Source organism: Lolium perenne, chromosome 2, assembly GCF_019359855.2.
Source record: "Lolium perenne isolate Kyuss_39 chromosome 2, Kyuss_2.0, whole genome shotgun sequence".
Classification (NCBI taxonomy): Eukaryota; Viridiplantae; Streptophyta; class Magnoliopsida; order Poales; family Poaceae; genus Lolium; species Lolium perenne.
The window spans coordinates 321647475-321665987 of NC_067245.2; the positions used below are offsets into that span (position 1 = coordinate 321647475).

General features: G+C 43.0%; 2 protein-coding genes across 6 annotated transcripts; one reads left to right on the forward strand and one right to left on the reverse strand.

Moving 5' to 3' along the window:
• Positions 1–1391: 1391 nt before the first annotated feature.
• On the reverse strand, positions 1392–5266 carry LOC127336616 (protein ALP1-like). Of its 5 annotated transcripts, none has more exons than XM_051363444.2 (5): positions 4968–5264; positions 4738–4849; positions 3767–4285; positions 3460–3685; positions 2784–3378 (listed from the first exon to the last, which is right to left on the reverse strand). In XM_051363444.2, exons 3-5 carry the CDS (start codon positions 4283–4285, stop codon positions 2930–2932), a joined length of 1194 nt encoding a protein of 397 aa, XP_051219404.1. In that variant the 5' UTR covers positions 4738–4849; positions 4968–5264; the 3' UTR covers positions 2784–2929. The 5 variants fall into 5 exon arrangements, with proteins under 5 accessions (XP_071682923.1, XP_051219410.1, XP_051219404.1 ...); XM_051363443.2 differs by having other exon boundaries at positions 4930–5264; XM_051363442.2 differs by having other exon boundaries at positions 4738–5264.
• Positions 5267–5450: 184 nt separating this feature from the next.
• LOC127336615 (probable serine/threonine-protein kinase BSK3) lies at positions 5451–13935 on the forward strand. Its single transcript, XM_051363441.1, has 12 exons — positions 5451–5659; positions 5767–5880; positions 6238–6458; positions 7753–7888; positions 8365–8498; positions 8590–8695; positions 9366–9451; positions 9902–10090; positions 10521–10685; positions 11816–11929; positions 12742–13029; positions 13491–13935. Exons 2-11 carry the CDS (start codon positions 5793–5795, stop codon positions 12985–12987), a joined length of 1485 nt encoding a protein of 494 aa, XP_051219401.1. The 5' UTR covers positions 5451–5659; positions 5767–5792; the 3' UTR covers positions 12988–13029; positions 13491–13935.
• Positions 13936–18513: the final 4578 nt, after the last annotated feature.

Consider the following 18513-nt stretch of genomic DNA (forward strand, 5'->3'; position numbering starts at 1 on the left):
GCGCGGTTTGGGGGACGCTTTGGGGGACGCGGCTGGAGATGCTCTAAGTCTACCCAATTAGGATTCAGAACCCGGTAATTACATTTACATAAATTCACAATTTGCACGTTGTGCATTGGCTGATAAGATACATGGATTCTGGGCTGACTTTAGGAATTGTGTTCCGTGTTATTGCTAACTTGCTTTTCCTTAATCCCTTGTAAAGGTTGCTACTCTCCAAGTCTATTTTTATTGAGAAAATAATGGAAGGGAAATAACTTGGTTAAATAAACGATCCAGTGAATTTGTCCGTAGTCACTCCCAAGGAAGCCTGATGCCGCCATTTTCCGATAATAAAGGACAAACATGTCACCAACCCCTCATTATCCTTTCCTCTGTGGCGCCCCACCCTCTTTGCGTCCACCGCCCCACCCCCCGCAACCATCATCAGCCGAAGTAGCAAACCATCATCGACTGAACTACCGCCTTCCATGCCTATGGCCAACGCGCTTCCGCCGCGCTCCACCCGAGCTTCACTTGCGCCGGTCTATCATCATCATCCCCGGACACTCCCTATATGATGCCGCACCACCACCCCCCTAAGTTGGTGTATCCCTGTGGCCCCTCCCCTCCCCCTTCCCGAACCTAAGTTTAGTGTTCGCCTATACCGCTACCAGCCTCGTCACAGGTGGCTCCAACCCGAATATGGTAGGCTAAGGTGAGAAATCGGTGGAGAGTAGAGAAAGTTCTGGGAGAATTGAGAATTGGGTAGGAGAAGGAAGGAGATAAGGGAAAAAGTTTTTAAACATAAGACCATCAACCCGGCTTTATATATATAAAGCCCGAAGGAAGAAGATAAGGGAGAAAGTGGGCCCTACACGCTACCGCTTATCATGGCCACGCCCACGCTTACAATCTCAGTTAGTAGACACACTAGCGTGAAAACCATGCGTGTCTATTCGTGAAATTAGGAAGAAATACAGATAGAAATTAAAATCGTCTATATTCCTAAGACCTTTTTTTGACGAGTAGAAGAAAAGGTGGTGATGACGAACAGCCATGCCGTGCCGTTCCGGGCGGCGCTTCTTTCTTTTGAAACCGGCAATTATTTACTTCCACTCGTCATCCTCTCTCCCTGCAAATTATTACTACTCCCTCCGATTCATATTAATTGACTTCAATATGGATGTATCTAGACACATTTTAGTTCTAGGGGCTGTTTGGTTGCCGGCCAGAGATTGCCAAGCCAAAGTTTGGTAGTAGCCACAATTATGGCAAGCCATATTTTGTGGCAAAAGTACTCCATTTGGTTGGTGACAAAAATTTGGCAAAAAAACAGTGGCAGCTGTTTGGTTTGCTGCCATAAATGTTTGGCAAAAACTCGTGGCAACTGTTTGGATTGCAGCCAAAAGTTTGACAAAGAAAAGAGGACATGGCCATTACAGATAATAGCTGAACCAAAAATTACAGATTATCAGTAGTTCAAATTTCATTACAGACATTAGACCATTCACTTAAGTAGTGCATAACATTCATGACAACAGCCAAATTCGACTAGATTACTAACAACTTATCAGGCTATGTTCAGCTAGCAAGCAACAAAAGTAATATTCCCACTAAACATGTTCTAGTCGAGATGTGAGTAGCACACATAGACAAAATGAGCTTGCCACCAACTTGTAGAGTCACAAATTTAAGCCTTCCTTATCGCATAAGAACTTGAAGACCCATGCATGCAAAGTACCATCACTTGCATTGCACAACCAGCTACGCTTAACTTCATTCTCTTTAGAAGACAAATGCTCACCAACTATAATTCTCTGATCAGGTGTCAATGGGATAGTCTCTAGTCTCTGCCACAAAGTTGCATGTGGATCGACAAGCTGTGATATGTGAGGAGGAGCAGTGGCAACAAGTGTGTCCCGAAGTGATTTCATCGTAGCTGTGATTTCATCATTGGACTCTACAAGACGACTCTTGTACTTTGCTGCCTTCTTAGTTGATAGAGTACACATAGGGTTGCCTCGTGAACGTTTTATACCAGATCGAGTATAGTTGGAAGGGTAGTTGTTCTCACCGGTTGCATTTGTGATAGGAGTTGGTATTGTGTCTGAATCATCACCAAGTGGATCTTCAGGTGGTGTATAGCCATTGAGGTCATGCATCTCCCTTGAATCACTATCGGAATCATCACTAACATCCATGCATGTATTCTGATCCATAGCTAATGAACCATCAGCACTAGATCCAGTGAACAACTCCTGCATCTCTTCATAGAATTTGATGGGTTTAGTGAGTAGGCGTCTTGCTCTGTCCTGCATTAAGTTCAAAGAACAAAGGGGTATATGGTCAGAACCAGTAACATAAGAAATGGTAATTAACTTGGATGTGGTTGAGACAACATACACATAGGGTTGCCTTTTCAGACTCTGAAATAGTCACAATGCATCTAGTGTGGTCAAATGAATTTCCACTTTTGCTCAATGCTGCTGCAATAATTTTCCAATTCTCTTTATAGTGCCTGTACTGACGGTCCACTTGATCCACGGTCACTCCCATTGCGAACTTCTTATTTAATGCATCAGCACACAACAAATGATGTTGCTTCTTGAACTTAAATCCTACATGCTGGTCTTTCAAGTAGTCGATGTACCAATCAAGCATGTATTTCTTCTGATCATCAGCCCAAGTCACGGTCCTCTCGCGAGAGGACACAGCAGCATCAACCTTTAGCTTTTTCTTGGTCATTGTTGCTTCTCATGAAAGTAGATGATCATAAAGTAATTATTTTGATTTGTTCGACGGGATAAAAACTCATATATTTCATAAAAAAATAGATTATAAACTTCAAGTACATTATCATAATAATTAAAGCATCACACTCATGTGTTTCATACAAAAGAAATTATAAAAGCATCGCATGCATGTGTTGCATACAAACAAGAAATCATCACAGAGGTGGTCCTACTTTATCTTCCCACATCGTTCTTGCCATTTCTTCTCTTTTGTTTGCCCATGCCACATTCTCCTGGTACTGGTCACTACGGTTTCTTATACTCCTTGGCAGGGCTGCATACCACGCAAGGTCATCATACACGTACTCATCAGGTCCATCTTCTAAAATCCAGTTGTGCAGCGCACAACATGCCATCACAATTTTCACTTGTGTTTTCAAAGGGAAGAATGGCTGGCTTGCAAATATTTTGAAACGGTTCTTCAAGGTACCAAATGCACGTTCAACAGTTGTTCTGAGTTGTGAATGGCGAAGGTTGAATAATTCCTTTGGGTTCTCTGGTTCCCTAGTGCCCCTGTACTCTTTAAGGTGATAGCGAGTAGAACGGAATGGGGGTAATACACCAGGTCTTGCTGCATATCCAGCGTCGGCTAGGAAATATTTACCTACATTATTTATTTGTGCAAATTTATTAGCTAAGGACTAAACTGAGGTTTCAGAATAAAGCTATGGATTTGGAATCCTACCTTCAGGTATCTTTAGCCCATTAGGGCGTGATAGAGCATCTTGAAGCACATAAGAATCATGGGCAGAGCCCTCCCATCCAGCAAGAACATAGATGAATCTTAGGTCAAAATCGACTGCTGCTAGCACATTTTGGCTGGTAAAGGACTTTCTACCCCTAAATCGATCTTGCATGTGGATAGGTACACACGCTGGTATATGTGTACCATCCAGGGCTCCTATGCATCCCTAAGAAAATGGAAATTTGATTGCTTTCAATTAAATGAACATGACCAATACTTGAAAAATCTATTAGCAATTTCAGTGTACCTCAAAATACGGGTGAAATCTGCCAGGGGAAGTTGTGATCTTCGAGTGTGTCTCAACTGATTTGATGCATATGAGGTCACCGGCAAGGATACAGAGAGCGTCTAAAACAAGATGGAAATACCTACTAACAGTCTCACTTGATCTCATGAACTCAAAAGCAATTGATCTGAATGTCCAGTTTAAACCCACTGCATGCATAAACATGGCGACTTGTTCCTCTATTGTGACATGGCATGTCTCTTCTAGCAGGGCACGTGATCTAAGTTCAGCACACAACTTATGAAAGACAACTTTGCTCATACGCAGCTCACTTATGCAGTGGGCATCATTTCCATTGTACAAGCGATTTAGACGTCTCAATCTCTCAACATCCCTATCAACCATGGGAGCATATGTTATTCTTTTTCTTTTCCTTGTATTGATCCTATACCAATAGACTGCTAGACACACCAGAATACCAGCAAGCATTCTTCTTTTCCACATGTAATGGCAATGGTCCAGGTAATACTTTAAATACATCTAAAACAGATTTTCAGAAATAAGATTCAATCAGTAAAACGAAAATTTGTCAACCAAAAAATTATTTTTATCTATACTGCACTTGTACTGTCTAAATCCGATTCAGATACCAATGTTCTATGAAACAATCCAGGGGGATAATATGATACACTACTTACAACGCTTAGTTTGGAATTACGCACTGAATCCTTTTGAGTTCAGATGAATTGCAGAAGTAGATTATGCTAGCAGAAAAATAATCACAAGACATCATAACTGAACTTTATCTGATGAAAAGGAAGAATATACGTGCACAAAATGGATAGATCATCTAGTACAGATTTTGCACGTAGGCATATATCCATGTACACACAAGCATTGGTAGCAGATTAAAAACCGCAAGGCAGGACATGCATCTGTTGAATCGGACAAGACCTAAAAGGATCGATTACAAGGCATGAGAATAGGAATACCTTCTCCGGCCGCACGGACTGGTCCTGAATCTGCTTCTACTTGAATGCGCTGCTTCAGCTGCCCTGCTTCCGATCCGCTCCTACTCTCCTTGAACTTTTCTCTGCTTCAGATCTGCACATGAGTGGGAAGGAGAGGTCAACGAAGTGGTGGAGGTGAGTGGATGAGATGGGAGAAGGGGCGGCGACGGCGACATGATCTGGTATGGGAGACGTGGCGACGGCGAGCTCACCAACGTCGGGAAGGGGAGCCTCCGTGGAGTGAGGTCTGGCTGGAGAGGGGAAAAAATTTTATCGGGAGAGAAAAAGGTACGCTGGGCGACTTTTTTGTGGCAGATTGGCGGTTTTGGCGGCCACAGGTGAGCGTGGCGGGGAAAAAGACCGCCAAAGTTTTCTGGCAAAATCCTGTGGCGGGAGGGCACTGAGGTTGTGGCGAGCCAATATTTTTTAGTGAACCAAACCCCGGCCAAATATGTTGTGGCGAGCCAAAATTTGGCTTGGCAATCTCTGGCCGGCAACCAAACAGCCCCCTAGATACATCCATATTAGAACCGGAGGGAGTACTTTTCCTTTTCGAAATGGACCGTCCCTTCTTTACTGCATCAGTGCTAAAAGTAAGTTACCGCGGGATTAGACCGGGAGATCAGTCAGATGACCTCCCGCGGCCGTCACCACGACGCAGTACAGGCATGTCGGTATTAAAACCTTGAAAAATCATTAGCGAATAATACTGCAGCTGCCACCGGCTCCCACCTCCCCAACTCCAACTCCAACACAGCAACAACGCCAAGGCCAAGGTGGTGGTGGCGAGGTGAGAGAGGAGACGAGAGGCAGAACGAGAGATCCAATCCAGCCCCGTCCTCTTCCTCCTCTCCGCCTCCGCCGCGCTCGATTCGCTTGCTTTGCTCCGGCGAGGCGAGGCGAGGTAGGTTTGGGGCCTCGTTCGCCGCCGTCGATTCGGTTTTCCGTGCTCAGATCCGCGCGCGTTCGAATTCCTGCCGCCGTGCTCTCATGGCGGTGCCGCGTTTGCAGGTTTGGCGGCCAAGGAGGGGATCGGAATGGGCGCGCGGGTGTCCAAGGCCACCTCCTGCTGCTGCATCCGCGGGCAGCTCCCCGGGAGCACGCGCCTCGACAGCGCCGATGCCGGTGCGTACTCTACTCCCTACCACTAATGCTTCACGCTCGCTCGCTATGTATGCTTCGTTGCGCTTTGCCCCGGCTGCTAGCTCGCTACGGGACTCGGGAGTGTTTCCCGCTTGCTATTTCTGGTGGCTGCATATCCCTTTCCGACAGACCTTTTCCGCTGCTGATTCTCCCCATATTCGCCCCTGAATTTGCTGCGTCTGACGATTTGGGGGCGGTTTCGTTTTCCGATTGCTCGCGCGTGCCTGCCAACCGCCTCCGCATTCGGGATTGATTGAGTCCAAGGGTCATTCGCTTGTTTGGTTTCGTCCGCGGATTCACCAACTTTTTTCTCTGCGTGTTCGCCGCGCGCGCGTGCAGTGGACGAGGACCAGGCGGAGGCGTACGAGCTGCCGGCCTTCCAGGAGTACTCCTTCGAGCAGCTGCGGCTGGCCACGGCGGGCTTCGCCGTGGAGAACATCGTGTCCGAGCACGGCGAGAAGGCGCCCAACGTCGTCTACAAGGGTAAGCTCGACGCGCAGCGCCGCATCGCCGTCAAGCGATTCAACCGCTCCGCATGGCCCGACCCGCGCCAGTTCCTGGTATGCCATACTCTGCCTGTCGCCCTCGCTCATCGCCCCTTCTAGTGCTTACAATGCGCATTCTCGCCAACACAGAAACTAGGCAAGTAAGGAAGTACCAGGAACTTGCCTATTTGCTGTGTTGACGGTAGATTCTTAGCGATTTTTGGCTTCATAGAGTATGGTGTCTGCTGTCGTGCAGGTTGCTGAGTTCTACCTGTTCCCGTGGTGATATGTGTGCTTGTTTGAGTTCCTTACTTATTTCTGCTTTTGGTTGGATCGTTATGCTGGCAAGCAGTTGAAAGGGTGTCATCTGCCAACTGTATTATTTCTTGTTTCTTTTTGTATGATTATTATTAGATTCCAATGCTAGGCCAGTGTGAGTCAGCAATCATTACCAGACATTGCTAGCCCCGTACTCCCATCATTGTGCTCTACTGATGCTCTTAGCAAATCAGGAGTTCAGCATTTCTACCACCTCTGTTGCATTCCTATCATAACTAGCATCACATATTGCCCCTTCTATACTACTTACAATGCGCGTTTGGTGGGTGTTGCTGCCTTATGGTAGTTCCTTACTTACTTGGCTAGTTACTGTGTTGCCGGTAGATTCTTTGCAGTTTTTTGGATTCACGGAGAATGGTGTCTGTTGTCATGGAGGTTGTTGATTTCTACCTGTTCCCGTGGTGATGTCTATGCTTGTTTGAGTTCCTTGCTTATTTTGCTTTTGGATGGATTGTCATGCTGGCAAGCAGATGAAAGGGTGTCATCTGCCAACTGTTTGCCCAACATAGTATTTCTCTTTTTCCTTTTTCTTTTTATATGATTATTAGATTCCAATGCTAAACCAGTGTGAGACAGTAATCATTACCAGCCACTGCTAGTCCCATACCCCCATCATTGTGCTCTACTAATGCTCTTAGCAAAGCAGTGGTTCAGCATTTTTACCACCTCTGTTGCATTCTTATCAGAACTAGCATCACATATTGATCTATTAACCAAGGTTCAAGGATGTGTATTTTCTTACTGTACTAGGTCTACTCCTTGCTTCGGTGCTTTATATGACCATTTTGTTATATGTTACCTTACCGATTATTTTTTATTTTAGCGAGGTTATTTTTATTTACATGCCAAGTAATATGTATATGATTTAGATCAGTCTGTGCAAGCGCCTCCTCTATGTGGATGGCATTTTTCTGTGTTAAAAACAACTTGCTGTTTGTTGATACATTTTTGTTTTGCTTGACCCGTTATACAGTTCCAGTATTTTTTCTAAGATTTGCCCATATCTGTTGGGGAAACAATTATGCTGCAGGATGAAGCTAAATCAGTTGGTCAGCTCCGGAGCAAAAGGTTAGCAAATCTGCTTGGCTGTTGCTGCGAAGGTGACGAGAGATTGCTTGTTGCGGAGTACATGCCCAACGACACACTGGCAAAACATCTTTTCCACTGTGAGTTACCCTGCATTTCCTAGTTATAACTATGTTCAGCTCAGCCTGCTATTGTTATTTATTCTTATTGTGAACCGAAGCCTAAGTACTTAAAGGTTGATCGTGTCACATCTTTAATGGTAGATTTCTGTATATGACCAAAATCTGCTCGATTTAGAGAATAAATTGTGCAGATTGACCCTATTCAAAACATTGTTCGCAATGACTGTTGGTATTTGTTACATAATGCAGTAGATTTATTCGATAACCTGCTCTAGACACATTAGGTCATGGAACTCCAATATTTATTAGAAGATTCCTGCACTTGTATTATGTTAAATTTTCTCTATGGACCTCTAAGTGCACAAGGACAATTCCCCCCTCCTCGCCCCACTTACAGTATTACACTGCATCATGTGTAGGGACTAATCGTTTGGAATACTGTATCCTTAGTGCCAGTGATGTAATATTTTCCCATTATTGTATGCATTTCACAGGGGAAACCCAAGCAATGAAATGGCCCATGAGACTAAGGGTTGTTCTCTATCTTGCTGAGGCTTTAGAATATTGCACAACAAAGGGGCGTGCTCTCTACCATGATCTTAATGCCTACAGAGTTCTGTTTGATAATGTGAGTATCATGCAATTTGTCTTGCTAGCATGTTCAACTTTGTTTGCGTGTGTGTTTTCTGTAACATCTGTACATTGTTTACTTGCTGCAGGATTGCAACCCTAGACTTTCATGCTTTGGCCTTATGAAGAACAGTCGGGATGGCAAAAGTTATAGTACCAATTTGGCATTTACTCCCCCTGAATACATGAGGACTGGTTGGTGCCTTCTTATATTGCTAGCATCCTATAACTTGCTTTTTTGTAGCAGTATGGGTGATGTTGGTAGAATCTTTCTTGTCAGGCTACATTGCTACTGGGCTTTCTTGCAAAGCTGCTATATTTTAATGATGTTGTTGTATAGCTTGAGATTATACCTTGAGTTTCTTTTGGCCTGTGGAGCATCCTTAGCATTTGTAAAGTGGGGTGGCTTCAGCTTTCTTCATATCATGTTGTGTCATAATATAGCACCACTTTCATAATATCGTACATTACGTTCTCAGAATGTTATTTGCACCCTAATCGTTTGTCAAGTAAAATATACCCTACCCGCAAAAAAAAAAGTAAAATATACCCAATACTTGTAAATTTCAACGTCATGGCTTACTATGTATATATTGCAATAAAGTTCATGATAGAGTGGATTTTCCAAACCGAAGGGAGCTTGCTAATTATGCATGTAGCTTGAACTCATTGAAGGGTTGTAGAGTGTTTCATTTTATGTTCCTTGTACTAGGCTGTGTAGGCGATAAATCCATAATTTTTGACTATGTATAGGCTATAGGGCTATAGCGCTTAACTGTTGCTAAAGGTAGTGTTGTCATTTTCACATCACAGTTCACCTCTAACTTTATCCTCACTTTCCATTTACTCTTTTTTTATTTCTCAGGACGTATCACACCTGAAAGTGTCATATACAGCTTTGGCACCTTGCTACTGGACGTTCTTAGTGGGAAGCATATTCCTCCGAGCCATGTAACAACTCTGAGCTTTAGTTCTTCCACATCATTTCTTTTTTATCTTACTTTGTTCGCTTCTTAGATATCATTGTAAAGTTACGTACTATGGTATGTCAGAAATGCTTTTATGTCGACCTAGCTGTCCGATAGGTAGGACAACCAGGGAAGTAATTGATCTCTTAGTTTTTCTACCAAATGCCTTCGGTTATTCATGCCTGTGGAGCAATGTGAAACTATTTCCAGTACGTGACATTGTTCTTCACCCTCAGTGTAAATACAAGTCCTTTTTTCGTTAAAGAAATATAAGTCCTTATCTTATCTCCATTGACTTGCATGCTAGGAAAACAAAACTTTTGGTAACAGATAAATAATTTGGTAGAACAATAGCTAACACTTGACTTTGAACCAAATAATCATTTGATATCTTCATCTTTACCATACTAACTGATACTAGTAACATCTGCAGGCTCTTGACTTGATTCGAGATAGGAACTTTAACATGCTTACAGACTCCTGTTTAGTGGGCCAATTTTCAAATGAGGAAGGAACAGAACTGGTGCGATTAGCTTCTAGGTGCCTGCACTATGAACCCCGTGAAAGGCCTAATGTAAGATCTATGGTTCAAGCATTGAGTCCTCTTCAGAAGGATATTGAGGTGAATTCCTTTCTTTACTCTGTCTAGAACAGTTGAATTCATGTCCTCTATATTTTGGTTGGAAAATCGCACAGGGGTTTTTGATATGTGTAATGCGCCATTCAGTCCTTGTCTTCAAATAAATCATTTCTGTCTCTAGCCTTATACATACCACTTTAGTCTTTCCTGACAGTTTTCTTAGCCTGTCAGTATAATTGAGCCTGGCAAGGATCGTAGGCTGACAGTATAATTGATATGTGTAATGCACCATTCACTCCTTGTCTTCAAATAAATCATTTCCATCTCGGAGCCATATAGATACCACTTTAGTCTTTCCTGACAGTATAATTTTTTATTTGCTGAACTCTCTTTAACTATTCTTTGGCTTCTGGTCAAGATTGGAATTGAAGTATATAAGTTATAACTGCAGTGGTGTCAAAATGTTTTGCAGACCCCATCTTATGAACTGATGGACATGCCCCAAGGTGGTGCATCATCTGTCCAATCATTGCCTCTTTCTCCTCTTGCTGAAGCTTGTTCCAGAAAGGATCTGACAGCAATACATGAACTTCTAGAGAAGACTGGGTACAAGGATGATGAGGGAACAGCAAATGAGGTGCGTTAAGTTCTGTTTCTTGTTTATTTTCAGTGGAGGTTTAAAGACATTGCCTTGTGATTTGTACAAATGGTTTGATGTGAAAATTTGTTTCTATGTGCTATACCTTAGTACAACATTGCCAGCAACTAACAAGCAAGCAAAACATTGCTGTGCTGAACAACTAATATAATCATCAGTACATTTATGTAGTGTGATATATCATCAGTACATTCCAGAAATGTTTTGACCCAACATATATCATCACATATCTTTTCATGGTATGCGAAATGCATTTTGGTTGATTGCAATACAGATATCACATATCTTTCAGGGAAAAGTTTTAGTGTAAGGCCTCTTTCCATGACTATATTTTATCCAGAGCAACTCAGGTTAATAATAGTTTGATTTTTCGGTAACACAATATCAGTTTGATGTTCCAAAATGATTTCCCTTTGAACTCTTTGATTGCGTTGTGTCATTGGTGATCATAGTCTATCAAGTAGTTAGGCAATCAAGATTTTGTCTCCAAGTTGTTTTTGTGTCCTATTCTGTTGCTATTATGGAGAGGCCTGGTTAATGCTCTGAAGGGAGGCTTTCACTTTCTTCTGAGCTGAAACATAAGACTTAAACTAATACCATCAATAGTTATTTCAGAGCTGAAACTATATTCTGTAAAATTATGTTGAATAATCTTTGGATTTGTACATTCTGAAGCGGAGAAATGCCAATATCTTAATGTTCTTCAAGGGCATGTTTTAAGAACAATCATAGATTTGGGAAAGCTAAGATTCCCCTCCAATCTTTGATAGCTTTCTCTAGCCTAATGTTGTAAATTTATTATTTTCTTGGGCCTTTTCTTTCCTTTTACATTCCTTTCCGTAGGCTAATGTTGTAAATTTAATATTTTCTTTGGCCTTTTCTTTCTCTGTACATTCCTTTCCCTAGGCCTTTTTTTTGCGAATATCCTAGGCCCTTTTTACATACACTTGTATATATATTCCCTTTTACTTCCAGGAAAATTGTTCTCTTAAAAGAAAGGGAAACTTTGGATTTTCTAATGCACATTTCTTTGCCACTTGTTTTACTGAAACTGCTACAATTGTTTTGTTTGTTGTTACCTGATCTTTTTGTCCTCTTCTTTGCTGCAGCTCTCGTTTCAGATGTGGACCAATCAAATGCAAGACACATTAACCTCAAAGAAGAAGGGTGACAGTGCTTTTCGGCAAAAGGATTTTACTACCGCTATTGATTGTTACTCCCAGGTTGCCTTCTTCTCTTTTGTTTTTTCATGCAAGTGTTATGGGAGTCGAGTCGAAGAAAGTCCACTTTTGGTCCTTGAATTCTAGTGAAAGTTCACTTTTGGTCCTAGAACTTCTGTCTGGTTTAAAATGAACCTTGTACTCTCAGAATCATTCACTTTTAGTCCTTACCCCGATTGAGCTAGGCAAATATCTACCATAGGTGCCCAAAAACTCAAGGTAACGGTGCAAGAATAGAGAGACGGGACGATGTTGATAAGCAAACAAGGAGACCTTTGTGGCGCAACGCTTCACGTGAATTAGAAGGGAGGGAAATCAAGAGAGAGAATGGTTCAGGGACCCAAAGGTTTTGTTGTTTTTTGCATTGTGACGTTTGGTTTAACATCTCAGCTAGTTTGGGCTTGATCTGGTTCTAAACCAATTTGGTTGGTTCCCATTTTTTTTCTTTCCACTCCAGTAATTTGCTCAACTCAAGTGCAAAGGGATGAAAAATGAACTATTATGAGAGTTCAAGGTTCATTCTAGACTAAAAATAAATTTTGGGACTGAAAGTGAACTTTCCTAAGAGTTTAAGGATGAGAATTGGACTTTCTTCGAGTCTAAATGTTGAGATGTCACTTGTGTCCTGTCTAGTGTAATCAATCCCTGTTCGATCTCCTAACGTTTTAATACACAAATAAATAGTAGCAACATCTTCTGGGCCATGAAGTAATCTAAATTGTTGTCAATCCATTGACTTTTCTAACTAGGGCGCTAGAATAGCCACTTATAAACCAATGTTGACTTTTTTCATCATGTTGATTTGTGACATGCAGTTCATTGAAGTTGGTACGATGGTTTCCCCAACCATTTATGCTCGGCGCTGCCTGTCATATCTGATGAATGACATGGCAGAACAAGCTCTCAGTGATGCAATGCAGGCGCTGGTAATATCTCCGACGTGGCCGACTGCATTTTACCTTCAGGCTGCTGCATTACTATCTTTAGGCATGGAGAATGAAGCTCAAGAAGCGCTCAAAGATGGTTCTGCCCAAGAGACGAGCAGCAGCAGTGGACGCTGAATACCAACTGATTTCTTGTCCAGAAAATGCACATAATTTGAGGTATTGTCTTCTACTAAATATTGATATTATAGATCTGTAGCACCTTGCTTAATTTGAGTCTAGGGAATCAACCAGGTACTCAGGGGGTCATTACCAATATGTCAGTTTTGCTAGGCTGGGGCTATCTCATGGATTTCTGAACATGTTTGTGCGATATGCAGTCGCATTGTGGATCATGCAAGCCAAATACAAAATACAACTTAAACTGTACACTATTTTCTTTTGACTATAAATGTCATTAGCTGCTAAAGTGTTTCAAGTATAACATTATTATCACTTGGATGGTCATCATATGCAACCAGGAACCAAGTTGTCTGAGTTTTGGTTGCTCAAGAATCAAGTTATTCTATGAGTAACAGATACCGTACTATGAAGAAAGACAGTAATATGAGATATTCTACGAACAATAGATACTGTACTAACTAGAATTTTAGTTGCTCAAGTTTTCTCTTGTGCCTCAGGTGCTCGATTGAACAAAATCATTGTGTACGGAAGCAGCTGTTGTTCATCTGTCAACTCGGCTAAGTGTTCTTTGAGCGTGTGTGAGATGTCCGTATGTAAATATGGAACAAAGCGACAACAGAGATGAGGAAAGAGATGCGCCAAATACACTGAAGGATGAATAAGTCCAGTAGACAGGAATTTTTTGTGGAAAAGGGAAAATCCGGTTTCTCCCATCGAAAAAAGGGAGGGAAAAAGATCGTCGATGTACATCTTGTTAGATGCATGAACTTGTACAGTTTTTCCTTTCTAGGGCAGCAACGTCTTTGGCCGAATGGCTGCTAAATATCCTCAATTTCTATTGCCATGGTTTTCAACAGTTGCAGTACATTTTTTCTTTGATGCCAAAGGTGGGAAAAATATTGCATTTGGTGATAAATACTACCAAGACTACTAGTAGTTGAACTGTTGAAGTAACAATTTGTAGTACTCCCTCCGATTCATATTAATTGACTATAATATAGATGTATCTAGAACTAAAATATGTCTAGATACATCCATACTAGAGTCAATTAATATGAATCGGAGGGAGTAGCAATATTCAGCCCCAGGAATTTACTCCTTGTCGGTACTTAACTTGCAGCAATTGTAGTACACTGCTGTATACTTTTACGGCTTTTTTAGACTAAAGGAAGTGCGGTGCCAAGTTTTAAATTAATAAAGCTCCATTGGTAAAACGGAAACAAGGTTTTTGCTGAAAACACAGCTTACAACACAAACTTGACCTCATTGGCCAGACACAAACTTACACATAAAGGTCAAAAGACACGAAGGTCTGATAATTAAGTAGCGGAGGGCTGCTGCCGATTTTTTGGAGGGCTTGCCAGAGTTGCAGGTTAAGTAACATACGAAAGATAACCAAAACTTTATCTCAATGGTAAATTTTGGATCTTCCAAAGAGACCAACAAATGGCAGCGAAAAGCGACCAACTTTTAAATAACATTTTTTTGGAAAGTATCTTTGCCACATGAGCACCAGTTCTCCTGAGTTTTGAAAATCATGTTTCTTTGATTCTACAAAAATTGAAATTAAATACGCACATACATATAAACATTTCAAAGGTACAGTATAAATTTTGGAGAAAAATATGTTGTATTTTGAGCTACACAAAAAAAAGATAAATCTATGACAAACATATGCCCATATACATACACAAATTTGTTTTTTCCTGTAACTCAAAATATAACGTATTTTCTACCGAAATTTCACACGAGTATTCATGACATGTGAATGTATTCCTGAAGTAAATTTGATAATTTGTTGAAACACAAAAGTACAACTTTTAAATATTTTCAAAACCGGGAGCACTGGTGCTCATGTGCACCAAATTCCTATTGCATCTTTTCCACCTAGGTTCCTAAAGTGCAGGTCGGGTATGGGGCCTTCTCTTTTTTCATTATTTGCAATTTTGTTCGGTGTACACAGTCACCTCAGCTATAAACTTCCGTTGATCTAGGAAGTTCGGGAAAGAGTCTGTTGACCATGTACCAGAATATCTCAGCTATGTTTGGTATGCAGAAGTTAGTTTCACTGTACACTAAGTTGTTTACAGGAGTTTCCGCTTAATTCCCAGCAACTGAGCAACAACTTATGTAGGATGAAGTTAATTTGATTATTTGGCATGGTAACAGATCGGTCTGTTCCACGGCCCGACTGAACTGAGCTCAACCATTTCGCAGTACAACACTCAACTTGCAAGCATCTGAATCTTATGATGTCCAATTCAGTCACCGTTGTTTTTATGGGTTGTTGTTCTTGTGTTTAATCCACTTCAACCCCAACTTCATTGCTTATTTTATTTAGCCTAGTTTGTGTTACTATTCATTATAGGTTGGTTGACAATTTCTCTAGAACATAACGGTAGTTGTGGATCTAGTACAAATACTTTATGGAATACCAGTAGTACAATATCGAGAGTTTGATTTTGCCATTGTTTGAGTATAAGTTTTTGGCACCAAATGCCGTAACTTAAGCGTCACCGTCGTCATAATTTTTTTATCTTCTAAAGTTCCTCTTATCCGCCTACATATTTGCACTATGGTTGTCGATCTTCTACTACCACTATCCCTTCATGGGCTAGAGGAGGGTCGATTTTGTGTTAGCCCGGTATTTCGCAGCAATCTCCTCCATAATAAGTAATCACGAGAGCCACATACACAAAGGTTCATGACACAAGAACCCTATTGATGCAAAGGCTGGGGTATCCCCATTTCAAACAAAAAAAATGACACAAGAGCCAAGATCCAAAAATCAATGGTGAATAAACCCCTACGTACTAATTGTAGGAAGCTAAAATGCCAAGTGAACTAAGAGCATCTCTAGTCGCGTCCCCCAAACTGTCCCCCAAACCGCGCCGGATCGAGCGTTTGGGGGACGTGTTTTGTTCGTGCCGCCTTTGGGGGACGTCGCTCCCCAGCCGCGTCCCCCAAACGCCGCCCTCAATCAGAAATTCAAATAGATGCATTCAAAAGAGATCGTTCCCGCCGATTCGTCGCGATCAGAGTAGCGGCGATCGATCAAAGTACTGGGCGCGCGATCATATTACATACCGGTGGTGCATGCAAATTAGAAGAAGGGGAAGGGGTTGGGCGACGGCGTCGTATCCTGAGTCGACGCAGGCCCGTCGAGCACGATGACCTCGTCGCGATCTGTCTGTTGCTGTGCATGGTGCGTCTGCTCCGTCGCCGACGCAGAGGCCGACGCAGGTGTAGCAGTAGAAGACGCGTCAGCCTGCTCTTGCTGCGCTGTCGCTGCCGCCGATGCCGCTGCCAGGGCCGCCGCGTCCGCCGCCGCCATTTTGGCTTCGATGTCGTCGAGGATCTGGCCTTTGAAGAAGTTGTGCGCCGCTCGCGTCCGGGGAGACATTCCCTCTGTCGACGTTCTCAGCAGGGACATGTCGTCCCTGCGTTTCTTGAGCTCCAGCTTCTCCTCTTGCCTCTTGAGCAGCTCGGCCCACCTTTGGTCGGCCTTCTTGTCGCGGGAGATAAAGGTCGAGGAGACGTCGGCGAGGCATTTCGTGATCGACGCCTGCGTCTTCTCAGACGACGCAGCGTCGGCCAAGGCGGCCTTGGCAGCCTTGTTGCCAGTAGGACGCCCTGTCGAAGTTGCCAGCGGCGCGTCCAGATCAATGGCGTCCTTCCCCTTGGACAGCGACAAGCGCGTCAACCGCCATTTCTCATTCATTTTGAGCTTGCCATAGCAATGCATGAGCACGAAAGACTTGTGACCTTTCATCGCCCCTTTCGCCCCATTGCCCGACGGCTTCTTGGCCGCTTTCTTCGCCATCTTTTTGGGGGCTGTCGGCGCGCCATGTGGAGAGGGTAGCGCCGGCGGGTGGACGGCGGGTGGACGGCGGGATAGGAGAAATGAATCGGCGGCGGGATATGTTTTGGGAGGCCTGAAATGCGCGGCGGTATAGGCGCGATTTGGCGGGAGCGGCGGGATTTGGCGGGAGTGTGAGACGAATTTTCCCTGTGCCGCTGACGGGCCGGCCCCGCCACTCCCCGTCTCGCTTTTCGTTGTGTCCGGCGTCCCTGGTGCGTCCCCTGTGGGACGGGGACGGGCTCGGGGCGCCGGACACCTATGGGGGCGCGCCGGACAAAAATGGGCTTTGGAGGACGCGGCTGGAACGATTTTTTATCCGGCGCGCCCCAAATCCCTTTGGGGGACGGTTTGGGAGACGCGACTGGAGATGCTCTAACCCTTGCACGCGGCAAGGACCCGATCACTATGTCGCATTGAACATTGTGCGTACCCAAGGGTACACTCAGTATGCATTATTTATTTACAATTAATATATACACTCTAGAAATATAAATCAAGATATTTATTTGGACATATAACACTCTACCAAGATTTAAGATTATTATATATAAGTGCCACAATTGTTTTAAGGAGGAAGGTGATGATTATTTTTTTCTATAATTCACTTAGAAACGAGTCGGAGGCACTCACACTTTTTATTTAAGAAAACCACTTAATTAGAAATACAATGTTTTTTAAGATGTCACTCGCTAAAATTAGGACAAAAACAAACCTAACTAATACGGAAAAATATGGTTTGAATTTAGCTTAAACACATTTTGAACACCATTATATCTTTTTATCTAGCTATGACGGTACATGTATGGTTAATATGAGGTTCGGTCATACAGATTGTAAAAAGTTAAAATGATTGGTATAAATTTTGAGAAATTATGTCATTTTAAATTCACTTAAAACCGAGTCAGACCCACTCGCACTTTTCTAAGAAAAGACACTAGCTTAGAAATGAAGCATTTTTTAAAGCTCTCGTCAATCCTTTCCGGTATCAAGTTCAATCCGCTCATTCCTGAATCTGTTCTCCACATGGCTGCCCACCTGCGGTTGCATGGCGGATGATGATAGATTATACTATCCCGAGTCAGAGGTTTTCTGAAAATCGATTTTGAAGACAATGGAGGGGGCATTCCGGTTGTGACATCTGTTAAACAACATGACATGTGTACACGGTTTAGATAGTTTGAGTTAGAGATAGATTTGTTAGGAGTTTGTTCCCTATACAACTTTATACAACTTGGGCTTCACGTTGTAAACCATCGGACCCAGATGAGGATCACGATGGCTCCTTCGTTCTCTCCCCTCTCGTTGTAACAACCTCTCGATGTAATCTCTCGGGCCTTGTCCCTATATATTAACACGCAGACCGATGGGAGGCCAACCATCGTTAAACCCATTACGTGAATAATCACATGGTATCAGAGCCACTTCTTCCCAAACACATCTAGCCAAAATTCATGCGCCTCGCTCCTCCCACCGCTGCCATGGTGAATCCTTTCTCCGGCATCAGCGTGAGTGAAAAGCTGACGAGGAAGAACTACCTCCTATGGCAGTCCCTTGTGCTGCCTCCCATCCGTGGCGCCCGGAGGATGAATTTCCTCGACGAAAAGGCCGAGCCACCACCAGAGTCCATCACCGTCGAGAAGGACGACAAGACCATCAAG

Excerpts from the sequence above, each read along its gene's own strand:
- LOC127336615 (XM_051363441.1), top strand. The coding sequence starts at position 5,793 with ATGGGCGCGCGGGTGTCCAAGGCCACCTCCTGCTGCTGCATCCGCGGG. Across the intron at positions 5,881-6,237 it reads CCTCGACAGCGCCGATGCCG|TGGACGAGGACCAGGCGGAG; the intron begins GTGCGTACTCTA and ends GCGCGCGTGCAG. Across the intron at positions 10,091-10,520 it reads CTCTTCAGAAGGATATTGAG|ACCCCATCTTATGAACTGAT; the intron begins GTGAATTCCTTT and ends AATGTTTTGCAG.
- LOC127336616 (XM_051363444.2), bottom strand. The coding sequence starts at position 4,285 with ATGTATTTAAAGTATTACCTGGACCATTGCCATTACATGTGGAAAAGA. Across the intron at positions 3,686-3,766 it reads GATTTCACCCGTATTTTGAG|GGATGCATAGGAGCCCTGGA; the intron begins GTACACTGAAAT and ends CCATTTTCTTAG. Across the intron at positions 3,379-3,459 it reads TGGGCTAAAGATACCTGAAG|GTAAATATTTCCTAGCCGAC; the intron begins GTAGGATTCCAA and ends TAAATAATGTAG.